This window comes from Populus nigra, chromosome 1 (assembly GCF_951802175.1).
Source record: "Populus nigra chromosome 1, ddPopNigr1.1, whole genome shotgun sequence".
In the NCBI taxonomy this organism is placed as follows: domain Eukaryota; kingdom Viridiplantae; phylum Streptophyta; class Magnoliopsida; order Malpighiales; family Salicaceae; genus Populus; species Populus nigra.
The window spans coordinates 36,212,963-36,237,202 of NC_084852.1; the positions used below are offsets into that span (position 1 = coordinate 36,212,963).

The 24,240-nt window shown below is 34.4% G+C and overlaps 2 protein-coding genes across 2 annotated transcripts; one reads left to right on the top strand and one right to left on the bottom strand.

Moving 5' to 3' along the window:
• Window positions 1-1,404: 1,404 nt before the first annotated feature.
• LOC133704593 (protein UNUSUAL FLORAL ORGANS-like) lies at window positions 1,405-2,724 on the top strand. The gene has a single exon (XM_062129471.1). The coding sequence runs from the start codon at window positions 1,405-1,407 to the stop codon at window positions 2,722-2,724; it is 1,320 nt and encodes a 439-aa protein (XP_061985455.1).
• Window positions 2,725-4,083: 1,359 nt separating this feature from the next.
• Window positions 4,084-11,730, bottom strand: LOC133695440 (GTP-binding protein ERG). The gene is made up of 8 exons (XM_062117449.1): window positions 11,069-11,730; window positions 9,565-9,654; window positions 8,106-8,251; window positions 6,256-6,414; window positions 6,074-6,140; window positions 5,273-5,380; window positions 4,998-5,137; window positions 4,084-4,608 (listed from the first exon to the last, which is right to left on the bottom strand). The coding sequence occupies exons 1-8, from the start codon at window positions 11,558-11,560 to the stop codon at window positions 4,524-4,526; spliced, it is 1,287 nt and encodes a 428-aa protein (XP_061973433.1). The 5' UTR covers window positions 11,561-11,730; the 3' UTR covers window positions 4,084-4,523.
• Window positions 11,731-24,240: the final 12,510 nt, after the last annotated feature.

Here is a 24,240-nt window from a genome sequence, read left to right on the forward strand (position 1 = left end):
ATAATCAAACCCCTAAAACCATGACTAACAAATTTATATAGTAAGGGTACTTGCATAATTTAAGTGTTCATGACAATATTGAAATTATCATATAGTCTCTGGATCAAAGGTTCTAATTGTTTAGAACATACGGTGATTGTACTATTATTAAAAAAATAAAAAGATAGTGTTGCCCTAAACAAATCAAGAATGATAAATAGATTATATCCAAAGATCATCATAACTCTCAAATAAAATTTTAAAAATTAAAGAATTAAAGGTACAAAGATAATTTTACTATAGTGCTAGACACATTTCACTGTCATTGACTACAATATAAAAAAAATCCACACGATTTGCTATTTTACTTAATAATTCAAAATCCATGGAATTTCCACACAATGAAAACACGAGTGCATAGTTGCGCGTTTTTATGAGAATTAATACAATTTTAAAAAAAATTTAACAAACTGGCATAGGCGAAATTTAAAAAAAAATACTCAGCCAAAAAAAAACTACAGTCTATCTATAATTTTTTAAAAAAACCACAGGTGAGAATGCGATTTTTTAAAAATAACACCCAATTTTTTTTTTCTTTTAAATATTATAGATGAGAACTATGGTTTATTCAGATACTATAGTTATCAACAGTGGTTTTTTTTAGTTGTGCTATTTTTTAATTTTTTTTATTTGTCGTAATGTGTTGATTTTTTAAAAAAACCTGTGCTAGTTTTGAAAAACATCCTTAAGTTGCTTCGTTTTTATGGAAGTAATTACGAATCCTTATTTTCATCAAAATAAATAAATAAATAAATAATGGACAGTGAATAATTACTGAAATTAGCAATCTCTCTCACTGGCACCATGCCCTTCCTACCTGGGCCTTGACATGAAAATACTGAATTGATGGAGGGAGGGAGGGAGGGAGGGAGGGAGATAAAACTATCAGAACCACTGGCATTTTTCACCAAAAGGTGAAAAAGTGAAAAAGTGGCTGAGGTCTTAGCTTTCATTTCCTATTTAAACACTTCTGAAAAGGCCAAGTTAATCCGTTCAAAACCCTAGTAGCATGTTCTCCATTCAGCTTCCTCTCTCCATAGCCATTGAAGAAACAGAATAGATGCCTTCCCAGATGATTGCTTGCAGTCTTACGCTGCTACCAAACCAAAAGACAGCCTTTTTGTTTGCTAAATAAGATGGCTTCTTGGAAGGTATACCGTGGATCTCAGGTTTCTTCTTTAGTTATTGGCTTCAAGGAACTTGAAACCACCACTGGCCTTTCTTTAATTTCTCCTTGAAAAGAGCGCTAAAAGCAAGACTTCAGTTAAAAAATAGAAGACCTTCCATACATGCTTTTCCCTCTCTCTCTTCAGGCTACAAAACAAAAACCAGGCCCGATAGTTCGTTTAGCTTAGCTGCTCATACATGGAAGGTGCTTTCAGCAATTCCATGCCCTCACACTTCTCCTACACTTTCACCCCTGGGACTAGTAGTGCTTATGCTACAGATACTGTCACCAATACTTGGATGGACACCAGGATATGGAGTAAGCTCCCGCAATCGCTGATTGATCGTGTAATCGCCTTTCTTCCACCTCCAGCCTTTTTTAGAGCTCGTTGTGTCTGCAAGAGATGGTATAGTCTCTTGTTCTCCAACAATTTTCTTGAACTCTATATCCAAATATCCCCACGCCGCCATTGGTTCTTATTCTTCAAGCACAAAAGCTTAAAAAGCTACATCTGTGGAAACAACAGTAACACCACTCGTGGCAGTGGCGGCCAAACTAGTACAACCAATATATTTGAAGGGTACCTCTTTGATCCTTACGATATTGCATGGTATAGAATTTCTTTTCCCTTGGTTCCATCTGGGTTCTCGCCTGCTGCTGCTTCTGGTGGCTTAATATGTTGGGTCTCAGATGAGGCTGGTGCAAAAAGTATCATTTTATGCAACCCACTTCTTGGCTCTCTATCTCAGTTGCCGCCAACGTTAAGACCACGTCTCTTTCCTTCAACTGGCTTAAAAGTTGGGCCATCCTCAATTGATGTGGCTGTTGCAGGTGATGACTTGATTTCTCCATATGCAGTCAAGAATTTATCCACTGAAAGTTTTCATATTGATGCTGGTGGGTTTTACTCTCTATGGGGTACTACTTCTTCTCTTCCAAGGCTTTGTAGCCTTGAATCAGGTCAAATGGTTTGTGTTGATGACAGATTTTACTGCATGAATTACAACCCATTTAGCGTTTTGGCTTATGAAATAGCAGCGAACAGTTGGTGCAAGATTCAAGCTCCAATGAGGAGATTTCTGCGCTCGCCAAGCTTGGTTGAGAGCATGGAAAAACTCATTCTTGTTGCAGCAGTGGAGAAGAGCAAGCTCAACGTGCCAAAGAGCTTGAGACTTTGGAGCTTGCAAGCTTGTGGAACAACATGGGTAGAGATTGAAAGGATGCCCCAGCAACTTTACCAACAATTTGAGGAGATGGAAGCTGGTCACGGGTTTGATTGTGTTGGACATGGTGAGTTTATTGCTATCATTATCAGAGGATCGGACAAGGCTTTGCTGTTTGATATCTTAAGGAAGGCGTGGCAGTGGATTCCTCCATGTCCTTACATAAATCACGGAGGTGGAGGTGATGATGAATTGCATGGTTTTGCTTATGAGCCTACAGTCACTACTCCAGTTACAGGCCTCCTTGATCAGCTCACAATCCCATTTCAGTCATTCAGTGGGTTAATTGGCTAGTAATTTAAGCTTCGATAGAATCAAATTAGGGCGTAGCAGCAGTGGTTGACGTCGGTACCATAAAAATGTTATAGTATGGTGCTCTAGTAGGAAATCATGAGAGGGTACCGAAGTACTTGTTTATTCGGGTGATTCTGTTGAGTCAATCTCCATGTCTAGCACGTGTTATATCATATTGTATTGTTTAATTAATTAGTAAGTTAACCCTTTTATCTAATTTGGTTCTCTGCTACTGTAATCTCATGACTTTAATTTGCTTTGGCGTCTTACCAAAATAACTATCTTATTTATTTATTTTCAGCAAACCAGAAACAGGACCTGCCCTGCCCATCTATGAAGGAGGCAAGTTTATTTTCACTTGGTGTTTTTGGTTAAATTTAAAAGCACTGAAATTATTTGCCTAATGTTTAGGGTAATGAGATCGTTTCGTGTTGATATGATTGAAAATCAACCTCTACCAGAAACAAGATTTTACAGTGATCTTAAACGAATTTGTTTATATAAAGAAAGAAGAGCAAAAAATGGATGATTTATCTAATTTAGTAAAAAAGATAATACAGAAATGGGGACATCTTCCACCCAAATTCTTTGAGGAAGAATAGGTTAGCTAATTTACCTAAAGCATGAGCCAGAATTTCCTTCTCTTTTCATTACATAATGAGACAGCAATAGCTTTCACGGGAGAAGTGGGGACACTGACCACATTCGACAGTCCATCTCTAAAATGACCTTCTCGTGCCCCATGTCTCTGAACTTGAAAGAAGGCCTGCACGGGCAGCTGTTGCTTCGCCAGCTTGTGGATCAAAGGTGGAGTTTTTTTAAATGGATGCCCAGAGCATCACATGACCCGGATTGTTCCTTAAAACGACACCATAGGATGTGCCAGAATACATGGACATCTCTACTTTCTAAATACTGGGCAAATAAAGACACGACTCCTCACCTTCAATTCTCGGGACTTTTCAACTCTAATTTATGTTTATGCACAGAACAGTACACTGTGTACTTTAATCACAGATCCTTGCAGTTTTAGTTTTTGAAGCGAATTTGTAGGTTGCTCAAGTATGGCACAAACGAAACAAATACACTAGTGATAAATTATTGACAATTTTTACCATCTTTAGGACCACCCTTCTACAGGCAGCTGGGCTTGTCAGCTTCAATCAGCCCACAGTAAAATGACAATGTGCAGTCCCTATAATTTGCATTTTTTTGGTTTCCCTTTTCTGTGTTTTTGGCATCACAGCCCCAATAATTTGCTCCATCACTGCATTCATCCATTGTGTTTTTGAGCTATGACGGTATAAACAGTTTTATCAAACAGTCCCAGCCCTACAACTGAGCAAAGATACGGCAGCATCACAAAATATGGCAGCTACTAACAAGTTGCACATTTCATAGTCCAACGAATTATAGTGTTAGACTCCATATAGTATTGCGGAAGTCCAAAATCTCTGGATGCTCTCATCAGAATTACAATCCAAATAAGTGTTGGATATATCTATTCAAAATTTGCAAGATATAAACATGCTATGAAGTAAATCAGGAAAAACAAAAGATGGGAACAATTTCCACAGATACCAGCTCTTCATGCATTTCTGTTAACCCACTTCAGTCCTTAGATTGGAGCTGACGTATGATTGCCAGTCGAAGCTCACTTCTAAATAGCCTTCTTGAGGCTAAGAAACAAGGTAAATTACTGACCAAGCACGCCTTAATAAACCTTTGACTATACATTTCCCGAGGCTAAATTTGGTAGGGGTGCAATTTTTTTTTTCCCTTTCAAATTGGTTAACTGATCATTTAATTCGAACCTGGAGGATGAGGTGCACTTCCCTCTTGAATATGGACCTCAGCTCTTCATTAGCTTCAACACCGATCCTCCTGTGTGAATAACCAATACATGCTAATAAGAAAGTAGGGTGATGACTCTTGAGGATGATGTCGTTCTTAATTCATGCGAGCCAAAACAGTAACAAGAAGTAAACGCACTGATACGAAAACCAAAGCCCACAGAAATGATAAATTTGTTTTTTTGCATTCTTTCCTGAGTTTTACAAAACTTATTCTGAATGGACGCTACCTGAAGTTTCCTGGGTTGCCGTCATATCTATCTTAGTGCCTTCAAAAAACATCTTAAGAGCCACATCTCAGCTTCATTCATATTTTCTTTACAAATATGCATGATGGTAGCCACCTTGATTGAAACTTGAAATAAAAGATGCAAAGGGAAAAAAAACATAGCAGTACTCCTAGAGATGGAAGTTGCTTACCCAATTTTTGATCCCTTCTTCCCCACAAGAATCTTTCGCTGGCTTAGTTTAGGAGTGATGAAGTGCTGTTCAATCCTCAGAGAACCATCTCTTAATTCTTTCCAATCCATCAACCGATGTTCAATGCCATAAGGGATTTCCTGAAATGAATAGGGTTCATAGTTTTCACTCAGATCCTCTAAGTACATGTGGGAACAACACCCCCTCTAAGTAATAAAACATATAAAATATGCCACAAGTCAACGAAGAAAATAAAATGAAGATCCAAGTTTTACCTGATGAACATGGTCTAATAACCTTTCCCGAACAACTTCTAATGAAATATTCTTCATGACTTCTTCACTCATAGATAGTGGATCTTCATCCCATGGTCTTTTGACTGCCTAAGTACAAATACCATTGATGAGCCAAAATCAGATGCAAGTCCTAATTGAGATAGTCATGATTTTATTTTATTTTTTTTTTTTAAAAAAAAGAGAATGGTAGAACCTGAATCTACCAGTAAAATGGCTGCCTTTTCCATTCAAATTGTGTAGAAAATAATTAATATATCAACAGATAAATTAGATATTATTTACAGAACTGAACATATTATGGTAAACTTTACTGACAAAATGAGCGTCGATAACAAGCATGCCATATTCAAGTAAATTTCTCCACCAGGAAATGACTTTCATCAGAGATAAAGAACATTATTATGGCAAGACTAAATAAAACCTATTGTATCATTGTATGAGTAAACTTTATTTTCTTTAATGCAGAAGAGGCACTCATAATACTGCAGAAAAAAAAATGACAGAAAAAGGATTCAGGGCCAAAACGAGTGGGGTAAGCAACAGTTTCCCAAAGAAAATTTAATCTGATAATATAGACGACTATTTAAACTGAATTTTAACTCAAGAATTCCAATAGATATGCCTTTTTGTATTTGACTAATAATGGGAGATATCTTCAGACTCCAGATAATTTTGAAGTCTTCTTTCCCAAGGAGTGAGTAAATATAAATCAATCAAAGAAATCAGGTTGCTATAAATCTAGAAACTATTTCTTCTAAAATTAAAACGCAAGGAAAATACCTGCTCCATCAAATATTGATTAAGATGTTTTACTCCAGAGCCCTTCAGTCCTGAGATCATGAAGTGCCTAGAAAATAGATGAATAGGAAAAAAGTAATCACAGAATTTTTCAAGTATCCATAGACGACTATAAAAAAGCAGCAAGGGAAAGCAATGTGATTTCATTTTATATGAAAACCTACCTATCATATCCAGGAAGATCTTTGAATTCCTCAACAACCTTCAATAAGTCTTTCTTTTTCTCAACAAGGTCAATCTTATTCATGCACAACACCCGCTTTTGTTTTGGGTTTGCTTGTGCTCCCATGCATTTTATCAATCCAACCACTCTTGAATCAGGTCTAAATAGATGAACAGCAGAAGGATCTTTTATCAGTGATCAACGTATAACAGGAAGCAACACAATATTACTATAATGGAGTGTAACACCCACTGCAATGGTGGAACAATGAAAAATAGTCAACAAGAAGAGGATGTTTATTAGGAGTTTGAATAATCAGACAATACGATCACAATTCTTCAATCACATTGAGCACAGTTCAAAGTCTATTTTAAATTGATTTCTGGGCAAAAAGTAACATAAAAAGTAGCTCCTCCACAACCCAGATAAAAACCCAGGCAAGACTTGCAGTGATGACACGTGACCTTATGCAAGCAGAATACTAATCAAATGGAATTTTGACACTGAAAAGACATTACTACGCTTCTCTAGAAGTTCTTTGGCTAGACTTTATTTAGCAAACTCTTGATGTTTTCTAATAACAATAATTACAGACTAAAAATGTACTGGTGAATCAATAATATGTTGAATACTAAGTTGACAGGAAGTGTAGTATTTTGGTAGATGGAATGCGAACAGATTCACAGTACACAACAAGAAGGATGGGCAGAGTGTTTCTTCAGCAGATCAAAAGATGCATCTTTACAATTTTGGCCTCACTTTCCCAAAAGCTTCGTATGTAGCAAGGACAGTTACACAAGAAAGCATTTTTATTCGGGGAAAAAAATCCAAGTGTTCAGAGTCAGATGTAAAATGTTATGATAGAGCAACATGTACTGACCCCAATAAATTCCAACATATATAGTCAATAACAGAAGTCTTGAAAACATACAAACCACACGAGCATGGCATCACCTAAAACTATTTGAAATTTGATAATGCAAGATCTTCTTTTGCTTCTTCCTACCCTTAATTCGGCTATCTGTAATTCTGTGCAGGGTTATTTTCCCCTAAACCTAACCTAGAGAGTTTTTTAATATTTTCCCTATGGGCTGGACCTTTGAAGGATTTGAAATTTCTTTCTGTCCATTTTATTTCACTCCAAAAGTACATGTTATGGTTATGGACCTAACTTGAGTAGCAGTTACCCATTACAAAAGCCCTACAAGTATATGTACAAGGAGAAACGTATCATAATCATGTGCAACATGTAATGAAGTCATACACTTTGAGGAACATTGTGATATTCTTCTTTAAAACTGTTTTTAAGCGCGGTGCTTTTGGTGATTCTATTGAAAACAAATGTATTGGGGAAACAATTCTTAGATCTGCTAATAGTTCAAGATCTTGATGGCAGGTGTATGTTATAAAAGGCCCAAAAACCCATGGTATTATGGCAACTGCACCTTACATCCATGGTTACAGTTATAGTTCTAAGGCTGATGTTCAACAAATGCTGCTGATATAATATGCCCATCATTCAATCTAAAGAGTGTAATAGTGAACAAAACAGTGATAAATGAGAATTTTTTTTGACAAAATGTTTGACCAGAATAGCAAATGGAGAAAAAAAATGCTAATTGTTTAAGCACAGCTCCTAATGTGCAGATATTAAAAAGATTTGGAGAACAACATTTATCATATCAAAGCTAAGTCACAACACAAGATGTCATTGCACAGCATGTAGAACTTAGAACCCCCTCCTAAAATAGCTTTGCGAAGCAAAGTTGCCTAGGGAGATTATAGAAAGTAATAGGAAAACAAAAATGAGAGGTGAAGTCTATTCAAGGTCACATGCAACAGCTCACTAACCTGGTAAGATGCCTATGGACATCAAAAATAACCATAAGCACATCATATAAATCAATAGAACTCCAGGCACTTTCGACACGTGTCTTCATGTCTTTGTAAGGATAACCACGGTTATTTACCATGAGTCCAGGGGTGTCAAAGAAACACTGCATAAAATAAATGTTATTATTATATCTGCTGACAGCACACCAAAAGGAATGCACGATAGAACGTTTTGCTTGCAAATTACCTTTGTAATAAATATCCAAATAATTAAAAAACACCATATAATTAACATCATAGACTATCTACATTCTTTCAAGTGGGAAGAACAAGAGACCTAAAAGACATCATTTACAACAAGAAACAACTTGATACAGAAAATAATAACGAGATTCCAAGGGAAAAATAAATTTCAATTCATCAAAATACAAAAGCATTTCAAAGAATACATTGAGGCATGATGACAATAGCTCATAAAAGTTTCCATTTTTTTAAATAAAAAATAAAAATAATTTCAATTCGATATATATTTTACTTCGTATGCATATTGAATTATATAAATAACTTCTCAGAGCCTTGTATTGGAAGGGGACAAAGAATTGTTACATAGCAAAATGTTAAAGTGACAGCCAACAACAAACGTACATAGAAGAAAATGATTGGCTCCTGACAAAACTTAAGCTCCATTTTTTTCCTGTCTAAAGAGAGGCTGATCATTTTCTTTTAAAGTACGCAAGCATCATAATCTGAGTATTCATGTGAAAGAATGCTTTAGGATTGTGTAATGCTACTGAAATAAGACCATGCAGAAACATCAGCTTAAAAGGAATCATTCACAAGAAGAAACAACTCAAAATAGAAAATAATAAAGAGATTCAAACAGAAAAATATTTTTCAATTCATGAAAATACAAAAGTATTTCAAAGGATATAATAAGGAATGATGACAAAAGCACACAAAAGTTTCCATTTACATTATTTTGTTAAAATAATGCATTAATTTCGATCAATATAAATTTTATTTTTCCATGCATATATTTCTGATCTCAAAAGGCCTCATAAGGCTGTGGAAAACAAAGACAGCTATCTAGCAAAAGGTTAAGCTGCCAGCCAACCACAAAGGACAGGATATATAGAAAGATGATTAGAACCGGACAAAGATTAAGCTCCAGTTCAGAATTCCTGGCCAATGAAAGGCTTTTTACTTTCCTTTTCAAAGTAAGTCAGTGCCACAATGAGAGTTCACGTGAAAGAATATGATTTATCAATGATGGCAGGTGGTCATGTAGAAACATCAACTTCTTTCTTTTTGAAGTGTGACATTCATAATTTTTTCATTTTTTAGCCACGGATTTAATCTGCATATGATGTTAGCATAATATTTGCTCTATCATGCAGATGAAACCATGCATAATGCAGTTATTAAATCCACAAAAGAAAAGAGAATGAAGTTGATAAATCAGAGCCATGGGATATACTATTTGAGTGTCTCCATCTGTCATCACTCCCAACACTTCATGAGTTGTGGTATTTGTCTTCCGTGACACAGCAGCAACCTTTGTCCCAACCTATGCATATGTGATAACAAAGAGCACATCCAAACGGTTGTCAGATGATGTTCATGTTGTAAAAGAATCAGTAACTTTGCAAATAGTACTGGATATAATAAGATAAATTGAATATGCATACAAGTTCTAAAGAGAGAAGATACCCTCTTCCTCTCTAAAATATTTGCTTCATGGGAAGCCTCCTACACCTCTGACTATGCATTGAGGGGCAGCCTTGGCCATTTCATATCATCCCCCCCAACCCATCCTACCATTTGGAGTTGACACCTAAAGGTTAAAAGTCCCAAGTTTAACTATTGGGCTGTCCCTTAAGGATTATATATATATTCTAATGTATCCAAAATACATGACACCTCATGCTTTATGAAGGAGCAATACTGAGATCCCGCAAAATCATCCTTCACCATAAAAAAGCCACAACGTTAAAGGTGAGCAATTGCACTCCATAAATTAATTCAAAATTTTGGATAGTGATTCCATACATATCCTTGTAATTCAAACAACAACAAAGATATAAAATAAGAATTTGGTATTCCACAATTGGAGTCGGCATCCAGTGTCTAATATGTTGTGGTTCACAGTGTGGGTATAGAGTACGACTCTTTTACTTGTGGGTGGCACAGAATAGGAAGTTAGTGAGATTGCAACTTCAGGTCTCACAAAACACAGAAGCATCTGCTCTATCTACTTGATAGAGATGCGTGCAGACATACATAAGCCTATTGCTTCTTTCAAATTCATATAAACACGGTAGAGTTCCCTCAGAAGTATGGTTTCTTAACTTTTTGGAGAAAGTTTTCCTTTTGCTATACTCCTATTGTTTATTCATTACTCTTCTGATGTTTTGTCTGGGGTAGCCCTTTTCAAGGATCCATATCACAAAGGGAGATCCTTCCCATAAGATGCAATTTGATTGGTCCTAGCATTCTCATGACATGCCAATCTCCAACAAGACAGTCAATTTCTCAAATTAAGCACAACCCACAAAACCCCCTAAGAAGTTATCTTGCGAGATTAAACAAGAGAAACAGCTATTACTTAATGAAGGTTCTTCGTGCTCAAGATATGTTCTTACAGGGTACCACTCCAGAACAAAAGTTAAGGTACCAATTTGTCCATCTTTCGCACTTCAGAATCCTTAAGCTATAAAACATCAATGATAGCATCAATCTTTTGCGTATCAACTATCCTACACGATTCCCAAGGAAAACTAAAAATCGAGCAAGACCCCAATATCAACAAAACAATACAAGCTATTCTCTGGGAGTTTAACACTAGAAAAACATAGTCAACAAATCAAAGACCCCTCATTTCAATATAATAACAAAAATTCAATAGACCACCAATATTCAAAACAACAGCAGAAACATCCAAAACACAAAACCATATTAAAAAAAAAAAAACGAAACCAGACCATGAAATTAGTCAAGGCAGACTTCCCAGCATTTGGAGCACCAATAATCCCGACCGAAAGCGACTTCTGATCTTCCTCTCTGACCTCCTCACCCTCCTCCTCATCAGGCCTCTCTAATGCTGCCTCCAGCAAAGCTTTAGCCAAAAGTCTCCTCCTTTGCTCCTCCACTTGCTCTTCTTGTTCCTCCAAAATTTGCAGTTTCCCTTTTTGGGTTTCTTTTTTAAAAACTAATTTATCAACTCTCTCTCTGTATCTCTCATCCCAAGTGGGTTCCTTATGAGTGGCGCTAGTTGTGTTGCTGTTATTGTTTAAAGAAGAATCAATTGTGTAGTGGGTGCTGTCAAAGACAGAGTCACTATTGTCATTTTCACTCTCGTTTTGGTCAGGTTGGGCTGAGAAGAAATGAGAGAGGAGGTTTTGGTTAGTGTAGACAAAGGGAGGTGGCTTTGAAGCGAGGGTGCTGGCGATTCTCAGTGCTCTCAATGATTTCATTTCAAGATTGTGGTGAACTATTGCAAAAGCATAGACACATACATGAATGAATATATGGAGAGGGAGTGAGGTAGAGGGAGGGATTTTTGTGGTTTTCTTTGGGAGAATTATTGAGCTGCTCGGGGGTTTTAGGGGTTTTGAGGTTTTTCTTTTTCTCCCGGCTTGTTTATTTTCTTTTTCTAAATGCGACACAAATATTCATGCCATGACAAAGAAATATAGTTAATTCTGTGCCTGTTTGATACCTTAGGTCACTTTTCAATTTTTTTTATTTACTTTTAAAATGGTAATTATTTAAATTTAATAGAAATATGTATTTTTTTAGCTAAGTTTTTTTATTTATGCGTTTTTTATTGAAAAAAAAAAGTTCTTTTGTTAGCGATATAATTTTTAAAATAAAAACTAAATACAATTAAAATAAATATTTGTAAAAACTTTCACAAAATTAAATTAAGGAGAAGAAATTATCTCTTTAATAAAATTCTTTTTTATGTATTTCTTTTTTTATAAAAATATTTTTTATATTAAAAACATTGTTTTTTAAATAAAAATATATCATAATTTGAATAGCAAGTTTCAATCAAAAACAAGAAAAATAATGGCTTGATAATTTTATGTTAATGTAGAAGAGTAATTAATTTGATAAATTATATAAAAATAAAAATAAAATAAAATAAATATTTTATTTTTATAGAATATTCTTGAGAAATTTAAAATATATATATATATATATATGATTCATATATAATTATTAATAAAATAATTGTTAATATTGCCACCAAGATCTCCAAAAACAATGTTATAATAAAATAATTTTTTAGTTATCATTTTAATAGTTTTATTTTTAAAAACTTATTCTAAAATCAGGAGGCAAAAAAAAAAAACTAAAGAAACATTAAAAAAAAAAAAAGAAGCTAAGTACGCCTAAGCTTAGACTAACAGACCCCCATGTCTGGCTTAAAAAATTCTAGGCACACCTAGTTTTTAAACCTTTAAAACTTAATTTTTAATATGTTATTATCTTAAAAAAAATCACATGAAACTTAATAATTTTATTTTCAACGCAAAATCACCTTTTAATTAATCTAAAATTCCAAATAAAGTAAAATATTTTTTTATTTCAAATTGCTTTTTTCAACTTTGTTAAAGCTCAAAACCACTTAAATTGAACTTCCCTCTTTAAGATAAATTTATTGACCAGAATATCAATTATTTTGGTGGTTAGATTGTAGTTAATCCAAAGTTTTCTCTATTCTTTTTTTTTTCAGTGATTTTCTCACTCAACTCTTTGCTGAATGAACAGTGAGAAAAATTAAGTTTAAGACTAAAATGTAAATATCAAAAACTATATGGAATAATTCTGGAAAAAAAAAAGTAAAAGACCAAAATGAACTCTATTTTAAATAAATAAAAAAAGGACCAAACATGGAAATATTAAAATGTAAGGGGGCAAAATGGACTTTCACTTAAAATTACAAGGACCATTTTGAAAAAATATAAAACTTTTAAGAGACCAAAATGAACTTTCTCTAAAACTACAAGAACCAAATCTAAATAATAATAAAAATTCTATTGATCCAAATGGAATTTCACTGTCTATGAAATATATTAATAATTTAAAAAATGAAAAGAAAGAAATGGAAATTTAATTAATTATAATTTAATCTTTAAAACTTAATGGAACCAATTAAATTATTCATCATGATTTATAATTATCAAACTCAGTTTAATGTTTGTGTTATGGGTTTTTTTTATTAACCTTCGAGTCATAAGTCAACATGAGTCAATCTTAATATTAGGTTGTTTTAGACAATAAAATATAAAAAAAATGGACCAACATCTTTTTAAATAAAAATTAAACAAATTATTTCAACTAGACCCAACCAAGTCAATTAAATCATTAGAGTCAACTTTCAAAAAAGTTTAAAAGGAAAGCCATGTTTGATTTTGGGTTACTAAATCACTACTTTGACTTGTTAGGCTATTTTTCATAACTATGTCATGATTTCAAAAAATAAATATATACATTCAATTTTTATATTTTAAATGTGATTATAATGATTTTTTATCAATTTTGATTAAAATATAAGATATTGTTTTTAGAAAAATCCTATTACATGGAGGATGGTCAACGTCGTTAACTAATTTGTTTTGACATGTGATGAAGTCGTGAAAAATTTTCACATAGAAAAAATAATTTTCTTAACTGGAGAACCAAAATAATGAGTGGTTTCGGTAAAACTAGTCTCCTGTTGGGATAAGAGACACACCGATACATAAATTAATACTTGTACGTGTAGAGAAAATAATGGACAGAGAAAATATATGAAAGATGCAAAGAATTGTATCTAGACATTACAAGATTGTGGACTTAATATGCAAGAAAAATTATCTTGCCCTAACTTTTTTTTCTCGATCTAGTTACTTGGTGTATTTATACAATCAAGCTTATAATCTCTTCATGGAGGAAGGAATTGTGTTATTGGTCAACCAAAGTGGCTTATTGGTTGGTGTGATGTTGTGTCATGAGTTTTGTGTCTAGTATGCAACTTATGAAGAAATCGGTGTGCCACGTCTGTTTGACAGAGTATATTCATTTTCATTGGTGTTTATGTGAGCTAATGAGTGAAGTGAAAATATAGCTATTAGTGATGGAGAATGATATCTGTCATGTAAAAAGTTTTTACGGGCAAGAAAAAAATGTGTGATACACATTAAAATTGCTAGTACCGAGAAAAATAAATGTGAGAAAAAAACAGTGGTAAAAGAAAGATGTAGAGATAGAAAAAAAATTTGTAATGATTGTTAGGCTAGGCCTAAGCGATTAGGCTTGGTTGCCTAAGCTTGGCCTAAACGACCAAAGCTATTTGGGTTAAAGCCCAAACAACTAAAATATTTTTTTTTTTTGCATAATCATTTTTCTCCTGATTATTTTAAATAGATATGTTTGAAAGACTTGGCTAATAGAATTGGAAGAAGAAAACTTACTTATTTTAAATAGACGTTACATGTTGTGACTATGAGAGGGTTATCATGGTCAAACGTTTGAACATTGGCTTTTTTGTCTTGCAAGAAGTGTTTTTATGAGAGTTTTTTTTGTGTAAATTTTATCTATGTTTCTGCAAAAGAGAAGAATTCAACAATGTTTCTTGTGAAGAGAAACAATACAATAATAGGAAATGAGTGTAAAAGTTATATGGTTGTAAATGTGCTTGGGAACATATTTTTAGAGAAAAATGTTTATGAGCAGTCATAAGGACTAATAAGGATCCACGATACTTTTTTAAGACAAGTTATCATGAATACATGGAGAATTTATATGGAGACTTTGTCATGGAGATATTTCATTGGAGACATGAAGATTTTTATAGAGTCAAAGAGAAGCACTATTGTTTTTTATTTGACAGATTCAAAAGACAATAAGGATACAATTTTTAAAAATTATGTTATTTTAGGCAATGCATCATAAGGATTTTTTTCTTAACTTTTCAAGTTGCATCTTCTTCTTTATAAATTATTAAAGGTATCATCTGAAGATCAATCTCTCTACCTCTTTTTTTTTAATGTATGACACTCTTTTATGTCATATTAATGATCATGATGAAATATATAGAACTTGTTGGGTTTTCTCGTGTTTGAACCACTTTTCATTTGAGGTAGGTATTGCAAGAAGTCTATATTCTTTATGACGGCCAACTCCTCAGCATGTGTAACGGTAAGAGGAATGGTCAGGAATTTAAAGAATATCAGACGATCACAAATATGTTTTTTGGTGTTCCTTTTTGATATTTTGGTAGGAGACTAGTGATGTTATGAAGATTATACCTTTTGAAAGTGACGTTGACTTTGCCTAGTCACGTTGACTTCCTGTACTTGAATATAGTTCTTCATTACTCATTTCACATTGATAGGAGTTTTGTCATAAAGAGTGTACAAGCATTCCTATAATGAGCAGTTATAAACTCCACTAATCAAGGCTTTAGTGGTGATAAGTTCAAGCAAATTCTCCATGCTTAGCATATCCTTATTGAATATTTAAAGATATACCCTAATGCTTTCATCTTATCATTAGGTGATGGAAAATAGCTTGGTTGTGCTCTTTGTAGCTGGGATATTAATATTAAAATAGAGGTAAGGTTAATTTAACATAGAGGTCATAAAAGCCAAAGATACAATCAGGTTTAAGGTTATGATACTACACCCTAGTAGATTCATAAAAAATTATAAGGAAAATATTGCATATGACTTCACTCTTTTGTATGTGCTCTTTTATGATCTGCAAAGCCATCATAGTTATCTAAGTTGGCATTTGCAGTGACATATTCTTTAAAAAGGTAAGTGTGCAACACTCTATGACAAAGTGGAGAGTCTCCTAACTCGTGGGACTAGTGTTCATTTCTAAAAGCTTATCTTATCTCGCTTCTAAATCTTTTTTAATTTAGGATCATATGAGTGAGATTTAAATGAAGATTGATGGAGATAGCCACACTTATGACTAGGTTGTATTAAGTAGTGTTATCTCATTTGAAGAGTTTATGCCTCCTTGGCACGACATTTTATCTTGTTCCTTCATGAAACTAGAGTTACCTCTGTGCACCTTTATATATGATAGAGTTGTATGTTGAATTCCATATTGATGTTAATGAAATGGAGAAGCATGAAGTTGTTTTTAAATTACTAGAACAACGTTGTTGAACATTTACACTTGATGAAAGAGTTATTAGAGATTTGGGGGAGTTGGAGTCTTTGTAGGAAGACTGGTTACTCTCCCTTGTCCTAGGATTTCATTAGCCATATAAAAAAAAATTGGTCAATAGTTAGGGGGGATGAATTGGCTTTTCATTCAATTTCTCACAAACAACGTCACTAATAAAGTCGTAAAAAAACTTCACATGTAAAAATTAATTTTTTTAATTGGAAAACTGGGTTGATAATTGGTTCCTGTAAAATCGATCCCCTATTCTCCTGTTAAAATAAAGAACACTCCGATACTTAAGTTAGTATTTGTACATTAGAAGAAAATAATGGACAAGGAGAAAATATATGGAAAGTGCAAGGAAGCATATTTAGACATTGCAAAATTATGGACTTCGTATGCTAAAAAAATTATCCTACCCCAACCTTTTTTTTCCTAGCTAGTGACTGGATGTATTTATACACATAAGCTTGTAATTTTCTCATAGAAGAAGGATTCATATTATTGGTTAACCAAAGTGACTCATTGATTGGTTTGATGTTGTTGTGCCCTAGGTTCTATGCCCGATATGTGATTATAAAAGAAGTCGGTGTATCATGTATGTGATGATTATTTTTATTTTTATTGGTGTTCGTGTGGGCTGGTAGGTACATCAAAAACATAGCTATTAGTGATAGAAAACAATATCTATCATGCAAAAAGTTTATGTGCGCGAGACAAAAAACCTATAAGATGCCTCCACATACAAAACATAATGGATTGGAACTTTTTTTTTACTCCTTTTTTTTCAGTTATTAAAATTTAATTTTTTTTATTTTATCATTTGATATTGTGTTGATTGGAATCTGGGGTTAATTGTTAGTTTCAATTTGTTTTTTTTTGTGATTATTAGGATTAAAAAAAATCTCAGCATCTGTTTGAAACTCAATTTCACATAACAAAATTTACTTTTATTTTTTGAAAAATATTGAAAATGAGGGGACCAAGATTAAAACAAAGAAAAAATAAAAGCCCTTTTGTATTTTTTATATAAAAAAAACTATTGTGTCAATTTTAATCCTCTTTCTTTCTTTTTGCTTTCAATCATCAAATTCTTATTTTTTTCAATTTCATCATTCAATGTTGTGTTGATTGTGATTAATGGTTGATAACTTGTTTTGATCTACTTTTTATGTAGTTATTTTAATATCAAAAAAAATCTCGGCATTAGATTGGTGCTCAAATTTACAAAAAAAAAAAAAGTCCAATTTTATTGTTTGAAAAAAATTAAAACTGGGAGTATCAAAATTGAAATAAAGAAAAAATGGAAGCCCTTTTTAAAAAATTGGTGTCAAAGCCCTTTTGCTTAATTTTGCTTTAGGATTTTTTTTCAAAAATCCTCTTTGGTCTCTTTAGTTTAACAATTAAACAATTTAGTCCACAACTTTATTTTCTTCATATTTTAGTCCCTTGGCTTGAGAGAGGAGAGAGTTGTAAAAAAAGGTAAAAGAAAAAAAGAGCTCGGTTGATCCAATTTCTTTGGTAAAAATAGCCAACCGTGTCAAAATATTCATTTTAATGATATGAGTGTCATTGAAATGTTTTTGGGCTATCATATCATCTGAAAAGTTAGGTCGGGGTCGAGAGAGATTTTTTCCATTATACTTGTATTTTTTAAACCAATTTAGAGGTCTTTTGAGTTAGAAAGTTAGTTTCAAAAGATTAGAGTGTTTTTAGAAAAAATATTTGTTAAAATTTGAGTTTTTTTACAAAATAAAAATGCACTACCATAATTTTTTTACCACCTTTGTGATAGTAGAACACTGGATTTATAGAAACTTATCACCTGCTTTAAAAAAAAAATGGACGAGCAATGCATCATCCAATCATTTAAATAATTAAAAAAATTCAAGTGTAGGCCTGCGGGTCTATGTTGCTACTAAGCCTATGCATAGGGCATGAATTTCAGTTGAAAAGGAGTGCTAGGGCAGGACGACTGGCCTTTGTTTTTTCTTTTCTTTTTTAATATATTTTTCTCCATTATATATTCATTTAATTTGAAATCAAACAACTAATTACATGTTAGATATATGACTTTATTAATTTTTAAAATTAATTAAAAATATATTTGAGTTATTAATTTTTAAATTGCATTAAAATTATAGTTTGTTTTTCAATAAAATTATAATTCTCTTTTTAATTTTAGCTAGTGTTCTTTTGGAAAGCCCATCAATTTTTTTTTAAAAAAAGCAAAGATTTGATGGTTGTTATAAAAGTATCTATTTTGATTATCATATAATTTAAAAAAATACAAGGCAATTAAATCAAGCCAAGTGAAAAAATTCAAGTTGACCAGATAAAAATCTTTTATATTTAAAAAACAAAAACATGTGTATTTTTTTTTCACTGCTTAAAAACTAGTCAACACCTACAAGGCTACAACTGCTTTGCTTTGACAACTTTTCTTGCGTGTTGAAAAATAACCTGGACAGCCTATCTAGTATTTTCCTATAAAATCCTATGCAAAGCACCCCTGGTGATTCAATTTTTTTACCTTATTATTCCCAACTAAGAAGACAAAATACCTCTCTAAAAATATGGAGTGAAAAAAGGACTTCTACCTGAACTCTAGATGGAGGAACAGCAGCGCTACACCCGGGCACCAGACAAATAGACTATGATGCCCCTTTATACTTGTAGAAAGACAATGGTTTCTGCAGACTGCAGTTTTTCATGTGTATTGTATTCTTCTCCGTAAAGGAGGAAATATATATAGGCACAGTTACAGTTCAAATAGGCAACAATCTCCTCCTAAGAAGCAGAATATATTTTTTCCTATATTAATATACAAGATTGATTTGTTTCCTATATGTAATTGGATTCCTATTATGAAACAACTACTATATTCGTAATAGACTTCTCATGCCAACACTCCCCCTCAAGTTGGAGCATAAATGTCGATCATGCCCAACTTGTCAATTATTCCATGAAATGCCTTTCCTGAAACTGCTTTTGTAAGTATATCGGCTAACTGATGTTCTGATCGAACAAACGGAAATTTGATGAGGTTCTGATCTAACTTTTCCTTGATGAAATGACGATCAATTTCAACATGTTTTGTGCGATCATGTTGGACAGGATTTTGTGCAATTGCAATAGCTGCCTTATTATCACAATGTAGACTCATACGGTGTGTGTATTGTGCCCCTAAATCTGTCAGGACGCGTTTGATCCATAATAATTCGCATACACCATGAGCTATGCCTCGAAATTCAGCTTCTGCACTTGATCTTGCAACAACTTTTTGCTTCTTACTTCGCCAGGTAACGAGGTTACCCTCCACAAAGGTGAAATATCCAGACGTAGATTTTCGAGTTGTTTGATCTCCTGCCCAATCAGCATCTGTATATCCCATAATGCTAGAAACACCAGTTTTTGAGAATAATAAACCTTTTCCTGGAGCACCCTTCAAGTATCTTAAGATGCGATTCACCGCATCCATATGTTCTTCGCTGGGGGCATGCATAAATTGACTTACAACGCTGACAACATAAGCGATATCTGGTCTTGTATGTGTTAAATAAATTAACCTACCAACTAATCGTTGATAGCGGCCAATATCTGTTGGAACTTGATGGGGAAGAATTCTGAGCTTGTGATTAGTTTCCATAGGTGTTGACGCTGGTTTGCAAGCAAGCATTCCAGTTTCTGTCAATAGATCTATCACATATTTTCATTGTGACAGTGAAATCCCTTGAGCTGATCTTGCTACTTCAATTCCTAAGAAGTACTTAAGTTGTCCAAGGTTCTTCATTTCAAATTCAGCAGCTAAATATTCCTGTAACAACTGCATTTCACTGGGATCGTCGCCTGTCAATACTATATCATCAACATACACAATTAAAGTTGTTACCTTCCCTCCTTTGTGTTTTATAAACAGAGTATGATCAGCACCACTTTGCTTATAACCGAATGTCCGCATTGCAGAGGAGAACCTCCCAAACCAGGCTCTAGGAGATTGTTTCAGGCCGTATAACGATTTCTTTAATTTACACACTTTGTCTCGATTTAAAAAGCTGCACTTTACACCTGGTGGTAAATCCATGTACACTTCTTCCTCCAGGTCTCCGTTGAGGAACGCATTCTTAACATCAAACTGTTTCAATGGCCACTCCCGATTTGCTGCTAGAGATAAAAGAATGCGTATTGTGTCAAGCTTAGCCACTGGTGCAAAAGTCTCTTGGTAATCCACCCCGTATTTCTGTGTATACCCCTTAGCAACCAATCGTGCTTTATATCTGTCAATGCTGCCATCTGCTTTGAGTTTCACAGTGAATACCCATCGACAACCGATTGTCCTCTTTCCTTCAGGTAGTGAGACAAGTTCCCACGTAGAATTCCTTTGCAAAGCTTTCATCTCTTCATTTATAGCCGTGGCCCAATTAGGTTCTGTCAAAGCTTCCTGCATGCTACTAGGAATGGAAACATTGGATAATTGATTCAGAGTAAGTGCATATGATTTAGATAACCTATGGGTAGAGACATAATTGTTGATTGGATATTTAACAGTGACTCTAGGATCAGGTTCATATTGTTTCTTTGGGATACCTTTATTTGATCTTTGTGAATATCTTGGAACTAAACTTTCAAGAGGGACAAGATTTTTATAAGAAATAACAGTGGACTCATTAGATATGGGATTTAAGAGTACCTGAGGTTCAACATTCTGAGTGGATTCATCAGGTAATGGTGTTAACAGAGGCAACTCAATATTTATCGGTGACTCCTCACGAGTGTGACTTCTTCCAAGTATTTCAGTTACTGGTTCTAGTTCTGAAACATCATCTGTCCCCCCTGGTAATTCCTCAAGTGTACTACTGTTGCTAAGCCTTTCAGTTATTTCTTCTAGTTCAAAAAACTCATTATTGCCATCATCATTGCCACCCTCTAGCAACACATTTCCTTGACTAAAATTCTCCCCCTGAAAAGTAATGGTTGGAAGTCCTTTAGAATAATATGGTTCAGATTCACGGAAGGATACATCCATGGTTACGTGTAGCTTTTTGGTTTGAGGATCATAACATCTGCAGCCTTTCTGTAAATCTGAATAGCCAACAAACACACACCGTTTCGCACATGGATCAAGTTTAGTTCGCAAAACTTTTGGAATGTGAACATAGGCTGTGCAACCAAAAATTCTGGGTTCAAGATTCGGGAGATGTGGAATGGACAGTAGGGACTGTAGTCGTTGTAGAGGTGTCTGAAAATCTATCACTCTGGAGGGTGTCCTATTGAGTAGATAAATTGCAGATTTCACAGCTTCTCCCCAATAGAACCGGGGCATGTGCATGCCAAAGAGGGAAGCACGAACCACCTCTAGTATTTGTCTATTTTTTCTTTCCGCCAATCCATTCTGCTGTGGAGTATAAGTACAGGAAGTTTGATGGCGAATGCCATGGTGGTGTAAATACTTTTGAACAGAGGTATCTAGAAATTCCATGGCATTATCAGTTTGCCAACTACGAACCTGTTTCTGATACTGAGTTCCCACCATGCTATGAAATTCCTAAAAAGCTGTAAAAACATCACTCTTTTTGTGCAGTAAAGATATCCAAGTCATTCTCGTACATTCGTCTATAAACGTGATGAAGTAACTGGCTTTGGAAATGGAAAGAATTTTTGCAGGGCCCCATACATCAGAATGTATAACAGTAAAAGGTTCTGAACTTTTATTCAAACTTGGTAAATATGAAATACGGTGGCTTTTGGCCATTTCACAAATATTGCAATAAAATTCTGAATCATTGACTGCTTTAAAAAGCTGTGGCTGTAATTTTCTAAGATATCCAAAAGAAAGATGTCCCAATCGTCGGTGCCATAACCATATAGTTTCACGATCTGTATCCAAACTCCTGGCCTGATATGCATGACTGAATTTCTGTCCTTCAGTCTCTGTTAATTCCAAGTAATAGAGTTTGCCTCGTTTAACACCATAACCAAGAATCTTCCGGGTCAAAATGTCCTGAAAAACACAAAATGAAGGCCAAAAAGTTACAGTACAATTAAGTGCAGAGGTAATTTGGCCGACTGACAAAAGGTTATATTCAAGAGAGGGGACAACGAGGACTGAGTTTAATGTAAGAGTTTTAGACAGGATGACAGATCCTTCTCCAGCAGTAAGAGAGGTACTGCCATTAGCTGTAGAGATAAAGGAGTGTGTAGATGAATTAAGGGACTGTAGCTGACCAGAGTCTCTAACCATATGATCTGATGCACCTATATCAATAATCCAAGTATTATCCTTAGAAGTAGCAGAGAATACATTTGCCTTACCACAAATACCTGGGTGAGCCACATTAGCTGTAGGTTGTGATTTGTCTTCAACCGTAGGTTGAACTTCATTGGTAGCTGCTGTCACCATAGCTTTCCCTGCAAACTTCTTTCTTGGTTTTTTTGAAAAATCCCACCACTCCGGATAGCCAATGATCTCGTAACATCTTTGTTTTGAATGGCCTGATTCACCACAATGTCCACATATAAAATTTGTATATCTTCCAGTGGTTTGATTATTGCGATTCTTCCCAGATGACAGCCCTTGTCGGGTTTGATTTGCTATCATAGCAGAGTGCTCAGGAATTGAGCGAGAACTCCCCATAGTTTGTCTTTGTTGAAGTTCTCTCCTCACATATGCGTAAGAACTTTCCAAGTCTAGTTTTGGGTCTTTTCGCAATATTTCTCCACGAACTTGGTCAAAATCGTCAAAATCAGAATCAAGTCCACTTAGAAATATGTGAACTCGAAGTCGAGTTATTGCTGAATGTAGCTGGACTACTCCTTCAACTGTTTCTTCTTGAGAAGCAGTTCTGTGATCAATTTCTTGAAAGAGAGCAATAAGGTCACTGTAATATGCTGACAATGATCTACCATCTTGCTTGATAGTGAAGGACTTTTGATTTAATTCAAAAAGACGGGTCTCGTCTGATCCATCATAAAAGGTTTTCGATACAGCCTCCCATATTTCCTTGGCTGTGGGGAGACGAATAAACCGCTGCATGAGTAAAGGACTCATTGAATCAATAAGCCAGCTTTTCACTTTTTGATTTTCAGTGATCCATGTTGTAAACGTGGGATCTTCATGGTTAGGTTTCTTCATTTCGCCAGTAAGATATCCAGCTTTGCTACGAGCGCCAATGCGCATCTCCATAAGTTGAGACCATAATGGATAATTAGTTTCATTCAAGATGATACCTGTAGGGAATGCAGAGTTGTCTTGGTGGATGATAATTGGTGTGTTATTTGGTGGAACTGGAATAATACTGGTGGGATTAGCCATGTATTATTTATGAGTATTTAGCTTTACGAGTAACAAAGAGAACCGTGTGGTATGAGATTCGTGGTTTGAGCAACTCTGCAATTCTACAACCTTCGCTCTGATACCATGTAGAAAGACAATGGTTTCTGCAGACTGCAGTTTTTCATGTGTATTGTATTCTTCTCCGTAAAGGAGGAAATATATATAGGCACAATTACAGTTCAAATAGGCAGCAATCTCCTCCTAAGAAGCGGAATATATTTTTTCCTATATTAATATACAAGATTGATTTGTTTCCTATATGTAATTGGATTCCTATTATGAAACAACTACTATATTCGTAATAAACTTCTCATGCCAACAATACTCGAACACCTACGAACCAAACACCCTTTTGTGGAGGTGGGATGATTTAAAAAAATAAAAAAATTCCAGCCTACAAACACAACATAGATTATATATCTGAATTGGGCTGATATTGTCACTGATCATGGACTAATAGCCGCCACCGAAACAACCCACTATCCTCCTTTCCAAAAGCTACTTCATTACCCTGCATCTCACCACCACTTGGGCAGCACTGCCCCCGTCGCATCTCCTTCTCCAGTCTTTAATGAAATACAATTTGTTAGTTATACACCATCTCCTCAAAAACACTGGCATCAAATGAAAACCACATTGTGATTCAATGAA